The 14,604-nt window shown below is 39.2% G+C and overlaps 1 protein-coding gene across 1 annotated transcript in view; it reads right to left on the bottom strand.

Moving 5' to 3' along the window:
* TRPA1 (transient receptor potential cation channel subfamily A member 1) overlaps positions 1 to 14,604 on the bottom strand; it is a 94,442-nt gene that overhangs the window by 64,979 nt on the left and 14,859 nt on the right. Inside the window, exons 5-8 of the mRNA XM_088471572.1 lie at positions 13,524 to 13,632; positions 13,294 to 13,442; positions 10,279 to 10,415; positions 2,138 to 2,186 (exon numbers count right to left, since the gene is read on the bottom strand). Coding sequence (XP_088327698.1) covers positions 2,138 to 2,186; positions 10,279 to 10,415; positions 13,294 to 13,442; positions 13,524 to 13,632 — 444 coding nt within the window. The remainder of the gene's footprint in view (positions 1 to 2,137; positions 2,187 to 10,278; positions 10,416 to 13,293; positions 13,443 to 13,523; positions 13,633 to 14,604) is intronic.

The following is a 14,604-nucleotide window of genomic DNA, read 5'->3' as shown; positions in this document are numbered from 1 at the left end:
GGTTATCCAGACTGGATTCTGAAGAAATCCTTTTCTGAGGTTAAGAACATGGACCAAAGCTCTCTTCTACTAGCAGATAAGAATTCTGTTAACAAACATAACGAACATTGTGACACAGAAGAGTTCAACTCTTTGTCTTAAGAGAATCGAAAGATCTTTGAAAACAACTCTACCTTCCTTAAGTTAGATTATGTTACATGGCAAAGTTGTCTTTAGAAAATTGTATAACCTCAAACAGAGATTAACTCTTGGCATTTGCAATAATAATAATGATTTGACTTGAGATAGTTCATCAGGTTTAATATGCAATTAATGGTTACCACCTAAACCAAATGGATTCTATAAGTACGGTAGGGTTAAGTGTATAGTTTATGTACTTGCTGAACACTGGAGTAATATACAGATGTTTTCACATACATCTTCCCTACGTGCCCTACAAGATGCATTAAACATAAGGTGTGAGCTCCATGCAACTCAGTACCGCCAATCATTTTTTTGTGTGACTTTGTACCTTCAAGTATGTCTTATTTGCAAAGTGATGTGAACAGGATGCACAAATAGCTCCTGCTGATTAAAATGATATGTGGCATGCCTATATTCTGTGTGCAACTGCAGGTGTATCTGCATGCGAAATGCTACGTTACAGTGTCAGCGGATGTGACACTGTAACGTAGCATTTCGCATGCAGATACAGCTGCAGTCGCACACAGAATAAAAGCATGCCGCATATCATTTTAATCAGCAGCTGCTTGTGTGTACTATTCACATCACTTTTTTAATAAGTCACATTTGAAGGTGAAAAAAAAAGCTCTGCGCTACTGAGTCATACTACAGCATGGTGCGACTAGAGGGGCTGTTTAAAGCACAAGGAAGTAAGCTGTATGTGGACACATTTGTACTCACTAACATCTAAGTTATGCTCGGTTTACTTGCTGGTGGTTATCTAATATTTGTTAATTCATTTATTTTTGATGAAGAGACCCCATGTGGGTTACAAGTAGAGATGTGCAGTTCAGTTTTCCTGAAAATGGTGTATGGAGTGGTTCCACTGGGCATGCGCCAGAGATCCCATTGTAACCCCTCAGAGCTGACAGCCACCACAGCGCAGATGTGCCGACATTGGCGCAAGATTGCGGTTTTAAACGCCCAGTCAGTTTGTAATGCCTCACTTTTAAACAGCCCAATAGTGTCCAGAGCAGACAGTGCCAAAAAAAATTATTCTTTTCCAGGGCTCGAAGCCAGGACAAGAACTGTTGCAAAGCGATCACCTAACCACTAGCCCACAAGCCAGCTACTGTATATTAACAACCGCACATAGCAGGCTCATCCTTGTGCACTCCACCCACCCGCTGCTGTTTTTAATAATAAAAAAATGTGTCTTCCTTTCAAAATATTATACTAGTACATATATACACAGTACTCCACCATTAGAGAATAATTCACCCCATCTCATTGAAAGCTGTGTGTGCATCTCATTAATCTAAAGTATCGGTTATACCGTCATAACAACTGAGGCAACTACACTACTGTACAGTTATTTACAGTATGTGTACTGATCTGCATCCCATTCGAAGAGCTTATGTATGTGATATTAAAATGATTGCTTGTGCGAACATGTAAATACTGTACAGTGCATGAAGTTAATATATCCATTCAATTTAACAGTATGGTATTCAGTACAAATTACAACAGTGGAGCACTCGCCACCCAGCGGTTAAGCGCTGTATTACATGCCGTAGCGTATCCTTAGTTGTAGAATACCACGGTACCCAAGGTCCAGCCATCACGTAATGTTCCATGGCGCGACACAAAGGCCTGAATGACGCGCCATGAACAACAAACTAGCTGGGCACATCTGTACAACATTGAACCATAATGAGACAACAAAAAATTGTGAGAGAACAGACCTGTTCATATAACAAAATTGGTTTGGGTGAATGATCTCATGCTTTTATAAAATGCAAACTTTGATTACTGCTTTAGTTCCCTTAAAGGTCTTAACATATTAATATTAAAACCATTATTGATCCATTCATTTATTGTACTATAATCACATAAAGCTACTTATTAACATTTTTTGAGCAGTTGCAATATCAGTATTTGTTCACTATGTGTAATGAAGAAAGATTGTATTTACCATTGATATCAAATACTCTGCCAGGTCTGCATGATCAAACAATGATGATCTGATGGGTGAAAAACAGAATGAATATCAGCACAAACAATATAATTGATAAACAAAAGGTAATAATAATTAAAGAAAAAACTTAAAAACAATGCATAATAAAGTTTATTCCCAAAATTTAAACTGAATATTACGTCTCATATTTTTTCATAGATTGAAAAAATAGGCATTGTTTAATTTTAAGGAGACAGAAAGTAATGACTATTACCTGAATACAGTGGAGGCAGCCATTTTGTTGGCAGAACTAATATTCATAAGTAAAGCCTATCAATCAACAAATGGCCTCATTTGATGAGTTCTCAATAAACAAAGATGCTGTATTGCCATGACTACTGGTTGTGCTCACAAAATAGACTAAAAGCCCCACTCTGTACCAGTGATGGGTACATGTTATAGTGGCATTACAGTGGATTTATATTTTATTCAGTCATTTTTGTAAAATGGTATAGGCTTGTTTTAACACCTGTGTAACAATTTACACCTACTGATATACACCATTTGTTTGTCAATGCGTTATAAAACTAAGTTATTCGGAATACAAAATGCATATATCCATCAGCTAATATAAGCGGTTCTATCAAAATGTCTATTTGCAACATAACATCTAGTATTAGTCATAGATGACCATGATCTGAGCCCCTATAGATAACTTCAAAAAATGTTTACTAACAAAGTGAAATATCCAAAGCAACCAGACCTTTGCTTTCATTGTCTCAAGAGGCCCATACATGATTGTGTAAAAATATTGTCAATGTATGTGATTTACCGATTGCCGATTCTGAATAAAAAGTGATCGGAATTGGTAAATCATATTCTCCAACATGTTAAATTTCACCAACAAATCGGAGCTATAAATTGCTAGTGTATGGTAACGATCAGCCGATTTGCTGACCATTACAAGCAAAATAATGGGCCTTTCCTGATTGGCAGATCTGTGATTTGCTGAAAATGATCTGCGAATCGCTGGTACATATCAGCAATGGATGGATGAATATTGATGGATTGGAGAATTGTGAATCGTGGAAAAAAAACAGAATCGTTGCTCTCTGATTGCTGATGTATTGGCCCCTTTATTTGCATGAGAAAGTTCAAAGGTAATTGCAGGTTGGTTGGCTTCTGTTAGGTAATAAAACTCACCAGGGCCTCCACCCAACTCTGCCAGAAACATTGTATTAGCTCCGGGGGAGGGAAGGGGTGGCGGCAGTGGACCGGGAAGAGAGGGGGGCGTTATGTACAGCCCCAGTCCCTGAAACTCACTATCCTCAAATTATAGCATACAATAGTGTTTCTTGGTCAACAGTCAATAGCATAATCCCCAAAAATGCCTGAAGCCCTAATATGCCATGGTCAGCTGCTCCTTTATGACCAAGACTACATGCACATGAAACTTCAACAGAAACAATGAAAATAAATCACATAAACTACTCTCTCTAGATATATATATATACAAAATATATATTTGATTATAAGCATGTATTATGACTAATATTAATCTTTTGTCCTCCCTGCTTTGCTGCAGACCACAATCTGATTACTTTATTCTTTCTATAGAGCACTAGGTGCTTCAAATGGTGATTTCAAATTATCAGTATAAAAGCCTCAAATAAGACAGGAACATGTTTTATGACCCCATTGCTGCTTCATTAGAAGTTATCACAAATAATAATATGAATATGTACTGATCTTAAAAACCTGCCTCTAACTCATACTTACCGACATTCTGGCACAGCGGGGGAGAGTGAGGGAGTGTGGTGCGGCATAGGTGAGTGGTGCTGGGGCATGCTGGTATGATCGCATCACCGTGGCCACACCCCCGCTATACACTGCCGATAATAATGGTATTGTAAAGTTGGGGGCGTGGCTATGATGACACCATTTAGTGTGAATCGCATCATCATTAATCACCCGCCCACTTTACTGAGGAAAGTGGGCAGCACTGGGCGCACAGGGGGCACTGTGGGATACTTGTATGCCTTCCCGGGCAGCCGGAGGCAGCACCCGATTTTTGGTAGTCTCCCAGCTGTTCCGGGAGGGTAGGCAAGTATGCTCTTATTATTACAGTATTTATTATTATTATTATTATTATTAGTTATCATTATTATTATTATAACAGTTACTTTTGTTACAATTGGGATAAAAATAGTAATAAAACAAGAATGAGTAATAACAGACAGACATAAAGGTAAGAGGGCCCTGCTCAATAGCTTACAACCTATAGGGAATAGGCATTGATTATGTATGGATTGTAAAGAGGGGATGTAACTGGGTAGGAAAGTTTATGGAGGTTATGTAGGTGGTTCTGGAATTTGATGAGTTGCCTGAAGAGGTGAGTTTTCAGGGAAGGCTTGAAGGTCTGTAGACTATTGTGCATGGGAGGGCATGCCACAGAGTGGGTGCAGCCCGAAAAAGTCCTGTAACTGTGCATGGGAGCAGGTAATGAGCGTGGATGAGAGACGCAGATCTTGTGCTGTTCGGAGAAGTCAACCAATGGAGGAATTAACAGAGTGGAGCAGCAGAAGATGAACATTTTGCAAGGAAGATCAGCCTCACAGCTACTTTCAAAATGGATTCTAGAGGTGTAAATCTGTTTTTAGAGAACACTAATAAGGAGACTATTGCAATAATCAATGTGGGAGTGTCACAAACTGTGCTAGAGACCTCCGTCCTAAGCCCCTGCATCTACCCATGCGTCTGTGCCATTGCTGTCCTCTGAGCAATCGACCTGCTGTTTCAGTGATCTCCGATGCGGGGCCTCTGTTTGTGGATCGTCTGCAGCATCCCTGCTGTTGCCTGTGCCCCTCTGCTGCAGATTCATGCACGCACGGCACACCAGTATGCAAGTTTCCCAGTACATGGGTGCAGCCATCTTGGGCCAGGTCAGGTGATACTCGTGCATCCAGTCAGCAGCTGTCTTAAGTTGCTTCAGCCTGATGGTATAAAAGACCTTCTTGTAACACATGCTGGTTGCCAGTGCAGCAATGTCCATTGCTGCTGCATGACCTTTGTTCCTGAGCTCCCATTGTGATACCTATGCTTCCTAGCATAGCAAGGCTGATTCTCTGATCCTCTCTATGTTCCTGAGTTCCCAGTGTGTTACCAGCGTTACTCCAGTCCGGAGTCATATTCCAAGTTCTTCAAGTTCATTCCACGTTACTCCAGTCCGGAGTCATATTCCAAGTTCCTCAAGTTCATTCCACGTTACTCCAGTCCGGAGTCATATTCCAAGTTCCACAAGTTCATTCCACTACTCCAGTCCAGGAGTCAAGTTCTAAGTTCTTCAAGTTCAATCCTCACTACTCCAGTCCAGGAGTCAAATTCTAAGTTCTTCTAATTCAATCCATGTTGCTCCAGTCCAGAGTCTAATTCAAAATTCTTCAAATTCATTCAGTTCCAAGTCTACAGTTTCTTCCTACAGTTAATATCAAAGTTCAGTGACTATTCAGAGACTCTTGTTTTACAGTTTTATTCAGTTTCTTCCGGTTGCTTTATCTCTGCACAGATGACTATATTATAACATCTTATATCACAGTCTACTCTATTACTGTATGAGCAGAAACTACATTAAACCATCCAGTTTCAAACTACCTATTGATTTAGGTGTCTCTGTCTTACAACCCAGTTCGGGTACACAACTCCAAGTTCCCCAGTCCATAACAGGGAGATAATGAGTGCATGAATTAGAGTTTATGCAGTATCTTCTGTTTGATATGGTCGTATTCTGGACATTTTTATTTAGAAACAAATTTAATGTGAGGGACAAAGGACAGTTCAGATTCAAGAGTGACACCTAGGCAGCGAGCATGTGGGGTAGGGTTGAGTTATCAACAGTGCTAGAGATATCAGGTTGGTAACTACTATAAGATGGTGGAAATATTATTAATTCTGTTTTGGATAGATTAAGTTTGAGGTGTTGAGAAGACATCCAAGATGTAATGGCAGAAAGACATTTAGTAGCACTGACCAATAGAGATAGTGACAAATCTGCGGAGGATAGGTATATTTGAGTATCATCCACATACTGATGTTACTGTTATCCGAAAGAGCTGATAAGTTTGCCAAGAGACGTGGTATAGAATGAGAAAATCAGAGGACCTAGGACTGAGCTTTGCGGTACTCCAACTGATAGACTTGTTTGGTCATGTGTACAAGTTATAAAATATCTAGAGTTGTCTCATTTGATCCTAACATAAGTAGCTGCTCATCATCCTGGTAGGTTGTCATCATTTTACAATTAAAGCCCTGCAAATAAAAAATTGAACTGCACTCATATGACAAGCTCTTATTGCATATTAGCCAGAAAGGAGGCAATTTACAACCTTTAATGGTGGTGCAGAATCCTTCCCATGCACTATAATGACACATGGGTGCTAGCAGATCGATACCAGCAGATGAATAGGGCATTACGTTTACACCAAAGTAAGGAACCAAATGTATTTTTCATTCTCATATTTCTCAGCAAATTAAACTTAAATCAACACACTGTAACAAATTATATTTTAACATGGGTAATCTGTGGGTGAAAACAAAAACTGAGCAACAATATTTTAGTGCAATTTAAAAAATGGATCAGTCCTTTAATATTTTGACAGAGTAGAATATTGCACATCTATCATCCAAGTCACAGGCTATTCAAACTCATTATATTTGTTGCTCTGCAACTTTTGCGTGTTACATGAGATACAGTAATATTCCCTTGCACTCTGCATTGTCAAAGGTTCTTTACATTTTCTGATTATCCTAGTTCAAGGTCTACTATAAAGGTAGCTATGATGACCAACCTCTACATTAGTCCTAGTAAAGCGTGATGGCTGTGGTGGATGGACATTGATGTTAGTCCATGGGATTACATTTTGCCCCAGACATGGAGAGCATCCCCTGCAATGTGCCTCTCACATGCTCTTCCTTCCATTAATGATGAAAAAAAAACACAGGACCATCAAGTTCAACTTTTCATAATTTGAACTTGTGTTTGTCCAGAGAAAGGCAGCATACAACCACTGGTGTGACAGCTATCAACTTAGTCTCAAAGGAGAGAAAAAACATTGCTCTTGTTACCAAAAATATCAGTCAAATATATTCCTGAAATCTATCAATTAAAATAATTTTGTCTTCTAATTCTAGATACATACTGTATGCCATTTCCTTTAAGAAAGTCATCTCATTGTCCTCGTCTTTGTACATGAGGAGTTGAGTAGACAAATGTTTAGATCAAATATATAAATACTAATTATTTATTTCACCCATAAGATCTGGTCTTACTAGAAACTTATAGATTAGTAATACTAGGTTTGCATAAGGTGCATTTATCCCTCTTTTTACGCATCCAATGAGTTTATTCACTATTGCTGGCACAGTCTGGCACTGTATACTGCAACTCGGTTCTCTGTCAATTAGTATTTGAAGTGTTAGAATTAGTGACTGTGCTCGCCCTGTGCTGACTCTTAGTTACAGATGCTGGTGTTTTCTATGCAGACTTTGCTGGGCAAAGGAGAGCCATGCATGGTTCTTTTCTTCCATTGGGCAGCCTCTCTCTCTTCAAGTGGTCTATTCATTATCTTAATTACCAGGTCCAGAAGGACCCCAAGAGTATTCTAACTCATGGCGAGCGTCGGAGCAATTCATCATTGATCAAGCGTGGAGACAGCTGATCCAAAAATCAGCTGTCACCCTGAATGTTTTCACTGCTCCTTTAGTGCATCTGCATCAACTAGAGTTCAAGCAGCACACAAAGCTCCAGCTTCCGGCAGTAGGAGCCAGACAGAAGCAGAGGGATCCAAATGGACCCTCTTCGCAAGCTGCGACTTCTTCCCATAGGGAGGAGCGAATGTGCGGGAGCAAACGCCATCTGCAACTGGCGAATGCTCTGCAGTGAAGCTCTGAAAATATTGTATTTTCGATGCTTGATGAATTTAGGTCCCTGTACTAGTAGTGTATGGGGACAGCGGGCCACATCGGGAGAGAAAGGTAAGAAATATCTGTGATACCTCCTTCATTACCTTTATGATGAATAGCCCCAAAATTTAATTTCTTCAAAAGTAGGTGAAAATGTTCATTTTCATCTGCTTTTGTAGAAATCAAGTGATAATGAATAGACCCCTAAGTGTTATGCTCATTGGTAGTGAGTGGGCTTGCCTTTAGCTCTTATCTAATTGGCTGTTGGAGATTTATATAGCTATTAGGTTGTTTTATCTGTGCTGGTGATAGTTTCTGCATTGCTACAATATGAACCTGTGTTCCTGTACCCTGTACAGTATCAAGTTTCTGACTCGGTTTTGTTTTGGATCTTGCTGCTCTCTACTGTCCTGACCTTTTGACTACGTCTCTTGCCTACTGCCAGTCCTAATTTTGGATTGTAGTTTTTTTTAAGCCTGATTACTGCCAACCCTGAACCTGATCAGGGTATTAGCTATAGCTTGTCTGCCACCAGCCCTGACCTTGGATTGTGTGTGTATATATACCCTGTGTATATATATTAGGGATGTGCAGGCTCGGTTCTACTCGGTTCCGTTCGGTTCTTTTTACCGGATCTTATTGGGTTTCAGCTGTCACGAGTTTTGGATAGCCAATAAGATTCGGTAAAAAGAACCGAACGGAACCGAGTAGAACCGAGCCTGCACATCCCTAATATATATATATATATTTAAAATTGGATAGTATACTTGTACTATACTATATACCTGCTATCAGTTCTTTTGTTTGCAAGCTCATATTGTTTACCATTTACTGTAGAATTTGCCAGCTACTGCCCTGTTAGTCTTCACTAGCTGGAATTGAAGACCTAGGGCATCCAAGTACATCTTTATGGGAGAGGCAGCTTGCTGTGGGTGAAGATCTTGTGAAGCTGTTCTAAAGGTCTTAACATCACTCTACAGGTAGTGCCCCAAGTTCTTTTCCAACTCTGCTTGCCTCACTGTATTCCATTTAAAGTGTACTACAACAGACTATGTGCATGCATTAGTGTATTGCATGTATATTGTTCCATTGTTAAACCTGCTCCTTAAAGTGAAATGCTCATAAATTTTGTGAGCTTATCTAATATTCATAAGACTGTAACCTATCAATTCACTAGGACGCTCATGAATACTAGTCTGGTTTTATGAATATTACACAGTAATGGGTGTCAGGTTCACTTTAACAAGCTCAATGAAGTGTACAGTAATACAATATACAAACCAAGAGCAATAACGCCTTCAATTTAAGAACAAAACAGCTGATTTGAGATTACACGTATAATCATAAATGACTGGATAAAAGAAACAGATGGTTAGCATGGAAATGGAAATGCAAATTATGAGAAGTTAAACCATAAAGTTAATTACTTAATTAAATTTACTCAGATCTTTATGAGTACAGTCAATAAAGTTAATGGTTTATAGGTTGAAATTAACAAACATTTTTACAATGGTGGAAACCAGGTGGATATATGAAATCAGTACAGTAATTGGCTGGAACTAGTATTTATGGTCAGCATAATACTATTATTTTTCAAGGATTTCTGTACTATTGTTTTTCAAGGTTTGCTCTATCTATCTATCTATCTATCTATCTATCTATCTATCTATCTATCTATCTATCTATCTATCGTGTTGTTTTTATTGCTATAATTTTTTTCTATTATTATTATTTATTTACTGAAAGAGCCTTAATGGGAAACTATAAAGATACATTTATGATAAATATAAATACTTACAATATGTTGTGTTTAGTAAAACATTTATTAGAAACAAATATACCCTTGGATACATTATTTAGCAGTCTATTATCACTCAGTAGCTATATAATGTTTTGTTTAAAGTACAGCTTTTAGTAATTTTATTTACATTTATTTGCAAATAATCTGACAAACCAACAATTATTAGATTTTTACCAAAAAAAAGATACTTCACAATCATTTTAAGAACTGTATATACCAAATCAGAAATTAAATTCAATTAACTTGTATAATAAGGAGGAAAAACCAGAAAGATAATTAGAAACAGCTGCAACACTTTCCGGCAATATTTTGTAAGAAATAGTAGATTGCCTACGGAAAATATTTAATAATTAAAAATTTATATCTGTTATATGCAATTTGTAAAAATATGCTTCCTTACTTATGAAGTGGTGTTTCATTATTTCCATCTGGGAGATCCACAATTATCTTCTCCCCAGTGTAAGTTGAGACCATTACCTTGACAATTTCAGTTGCTCCTTGCGTAGCGGCAAAATGAAGCGCAGTGGCGTTGTCATTCTGCAACATAAAACTTGTAACTGGAGATTCAGTGAAAACAAAATGCAAGTTATTTTATTCTGTCAACAGTGGTATAAGATCAGGGATGGCATATGTAGCAGTCACACTGCAGTCCTGCTGTGACCCCAATATGCTATTAAAGTCAGACAATTATTTCACCTATTTGGTATAACCAGAGTACTAAGCTGGGACTTGACTTACTGTATTTCATCAGTTTAAAGTGACAAGATACTGTATGCTAAATTTTTGCACTAGCTTTAAGAAGCCAAGGACATCAACAGATGATGCTGCAACAGTTCCAGCATAATCATGAGGAGCTGAGCTGGAAGGAGTAAGGAGGAGGAACAAGAATAGCCGTTAAGTAGTATGGTGTAGCAGAGGCTTCTTCAAAGGTCCTGTTGCAATTTGCAGGTTCCAAGATATTAGATCAAGAAGAAGGAGTCAGCTAGAACCCGAAACACACAGGGAGGTGAGTACTACGGTCACTGTGTGGTATAATGTGAACTGTGGAATATATGTGAGTTCATGTGAACTGGTGGGCACTGTATGTAATAATGTGAACTGAGAGCACTGTGTAATAATGTGAACTGGGGTACTGTGAGTAATAATGTGAACTGGGAGCACAGTGTGTCAAAATGTCAACTGGAGGCAAGTTATGTTATAATGTGAACTGAAGGCATTATAGTGTGGCATAAAGTAACCTGGGGGCAATACAGTGTGTTTAAAAAATTAAGGTGCCTCCAAGTATTTACTATATTATATATTTTGATAACATCTCCACTCCACTGAAACTGCCCTCACAAAAGTCAGCAGCAAAGACCTCCTTGCTGCCAAATCCAAAGGTCTCTACTCTCTTCTCATTCTCCTTGATGTCTCTGCTGCTTTTGACACTGTGGACCACCCTCTCCTGCTGCATATCCTTCACTCCCTTGGTCTACATGACACTGCCCTCTCCTGGCTGTCGTCCTACCTATCTGACCGATATTTTTCAGTTTCCTCTCATGACTCCTCTCCCCCCCCCACAGCCTCCTACAGTAGGTGTTCCCTAAGGTTCTGTTCTTGGAGCTCTCCTATTCTCCCTCTATACTTCCTCTCTAGGTGAACTCATAAGCTCTTTTGACCTCCATTATCATCTCTATGCTGATGATACTCAAATTTACCTTTCCTTCCCTGATCTCTCCCCCTCTCTGCTGCCTCGTATCTCCAACTGTCTCTCTGCCTTCTCTTCCTGGATGTCCCAGCGATTTCTTAAACTTAATATGTCTAAGACAGAGCTGATCGTCTTCCCACCCTCCCACATAACTTCACTTCCCACTATTTCTTTATCAATTGATGGAATAACTATCTCATCTAGTCCCAAGGTGCTCTGTCTTGGAGTTATCCTGGACTCATCCCTCTCCTTCAAACCACAACCCAAAATCCCATTTCTCTCCTCTCCAGCCTATCCTTAATGCTGCTGCATGGCTTATCTTACTCTCCAAATGCTCTACATCTGCCTCCCCTCTCCTACAAGCCCTCCACTGGCTCCCCTTCCCTTTTAGAACCCAATTTAAGGTTCTCACACTCACTTACAAAGCCCTCACCCAATCTTCTCCCATATTCATCTCTGATCTCATCTCCTTTCACTCTCCTCTCCGCTCTCTTCGTTCAGCTAATGCACGCCGCCTTTCATGCCAGCTGATTACTTCCTCCCACTCCTGCCTCCAAGATTTTGCCCGCACTGCTCCCCACCTCTGGAACTCTCTCCCACTCCCCATCAGACTCTCCACCTTTTTGCAATACTTCAAACGGGCTCTCAAGACCCACTACTTCATCAAAGCCTTCCAGCTATCATTCTAACTCCCTGCTACATGCTCCTTCCTTCCCATCTATCCCATCTGTGTCAAACCTGTTTGTCTTCCCCTCCCTTTTAGAATGTAAGCTCTTATGAGCAGGGCCCTCTACCCTCTTGTGCTTCTCCCTACTTTAGTTTCATCTACTTCTTACTCACCACTAGGGCACCTAACACTTGGTTGCTTATGCTCTGTCGCTTATCTGGGTATTATGGTCGCTAATGTAGCTATGTATATTATCCATGTCCTGGTCCTGTATTGTATTGTTCTGTAAGTCACTTGTCTACAATTTGTTCATGTACTATGTAAGGCGCTGCGGAACACTTGTGGAGCCATATAAATAAATGATAATAATGATAATAATAATATATCATTTTGACAATTTTATTTGTAGGAGACCCACAAGTGAGTTGCCCTGGGGCCTCCACAAACATTTAGTCCAGCCCTGAACCTCTACTCTTCTGAATTTAACGAAGTGTCCTATCTGACAGCATTATCATGAATGAGCCAATGTATAGTACTTTATTATAGCAAAGGGCACACAATGGCACAGCAAGATTATTACAGTTAACTCAACTATGACAGACTATTCTAAAGCTTACCCTACCGGAAATCTGTCTCAAGACAGTGTGGGTCTTCCTTTTAACCCCTGGACCACCATTCACTCACATAAATCCCGCTCCATCTATAGCATCACTTTGCTGATTATGATTTGCTGACTGACTGTCAGCTGATACTTTAGAAATAACTATGACCTGGAACTAGATAAACACTTTTGGCAAAATCTAGTAATGCAAAACTATTCTCTTCTATGAATGATCATATTTTATTTAGGGATCTATGTACTAAGCCTTGGAGAAAGATTAAGTGGACAGATATAAAGTACCAACCAATCAGCTCCTAGGTGTCATTTTTCAAACACAACCTGCAAAGTGACAGCAAGGAGCTGATTGGTTGGTACTTTATCTGAATCCACTTTATCTCTCTCCAAGGCTTAGTACATCTACCCATTAATCTTTTAAGCGTATTTGGGAACAAATATCAACTACCTGTTTGAGGTCGATTTTTGCTCCATATCCGATGCAAGCCTTCACAATTTCCAAGCGTCCATTCTGGACTGCCACATGAAGCGGACTGCTTTTCTCATTGTCTGTAAAATTTATGTGATCTTCAATGCTAAATCCAATCTCTTCACCTGAAAAGAAAATGATGAATGAAAACATCATGGATGTTGCCAACTACAGCTAATACATAGCTAATAGCCATAAACAAATACCTTTCTTTAAAACCAGGTCCATGCACTTTAAAGACCCAGCGAAGGTCGTCATGTGTATTGGGAAGCAGCCTATCTTATTTCTCTTACACAGCTTTCCCCCATGATTAAACTGTAAGACAAAATCAAACACTTAGGATACTTTAAACATGGATTATATGACTTGTAATAAGTACATAAAAAAGGCTGTGTGTTGTGTACATTATAAACTTTATTGCATTACAATCTTCTGATGGTTACTGCCAAGTTCCTAGATAAATAATCTTTATTACAGTCCCTCTTTAGTCATGCATAGCATATTAGAAAACGCTAATGAAATGTCCTCCTCCTCTCCCAGATTTGCCTATCTGAGGATCAGATTAGTAATAGCATAACGGGCAGTAATCTGTTTTAGTGGATGGCAGCGAACAAGATCATATTGACCTGGATCGGCTATTTAGCATGTTAGCTAGGCCGATTAGCATGCAAAACAGCCTAATTAACATTCTAATTCTAGTTGGATCCAAATGCAATATATAGCACCTACAGTACCCTTGTGTATCAATGCCTATTTCCCTATAGATTGTAAACTTACGAGCAGGGCCTTCCTACCTATATATCTGTCTGTTATTACCCAGTTTTGTTCTATTTATGTCTCCAATTGTAAAGCGCAACCGAATATACTGCGCTATATAAGAAACTGTTAATAAATAAATAAATAAAATAATTGCCAAAACCAAGAAGCTCCTTTTTATTAAAATGATGGGTATAGAGACGTGTTTTTTTTTATTTTTTATGCAAAAGCCTGAACAAATCAATCAAAACAATTAACCTGCAACTTAGGGCCTGATTCAGAGTTGTACGCAAACACAATGATTTGCATACAACTTCGATGTTGGGATTGGAGCATGCACAGATCACTGTCTGCAAGATTGTTGGCCGATGTTTACGCAAGTGATTTGATGGCTGCGTCTTGAAGCCAGCAGAAGCCGTCACTTGCCCAAGAAGCCTCCCTTAACATTAGCATATTTTAGCATCACTGCTGCATCCAAAGATGTGTAAACTATGAATGAGGCCCATAGACGTAACGTTGAAGAATATACCC

Source organism: Taudactylus pleione, unplaced genomic scaffold (genome assembly GCF_031769625.1).
Source record: "Taudactylus pleione unplaced genomic scaffold, aTauple2 ptg000114l, whole genome shotgun sequence".
Classification (NCBI taxonomy): Eukaryota; Metazoa; Chordata; class Amphibia; order Anura; family Myobatrachidae; genus Taudactylus; species Taudactylus pleione.
This window is presented reverse-complemented; position numbering and strand designations above follow the sequence as displayed.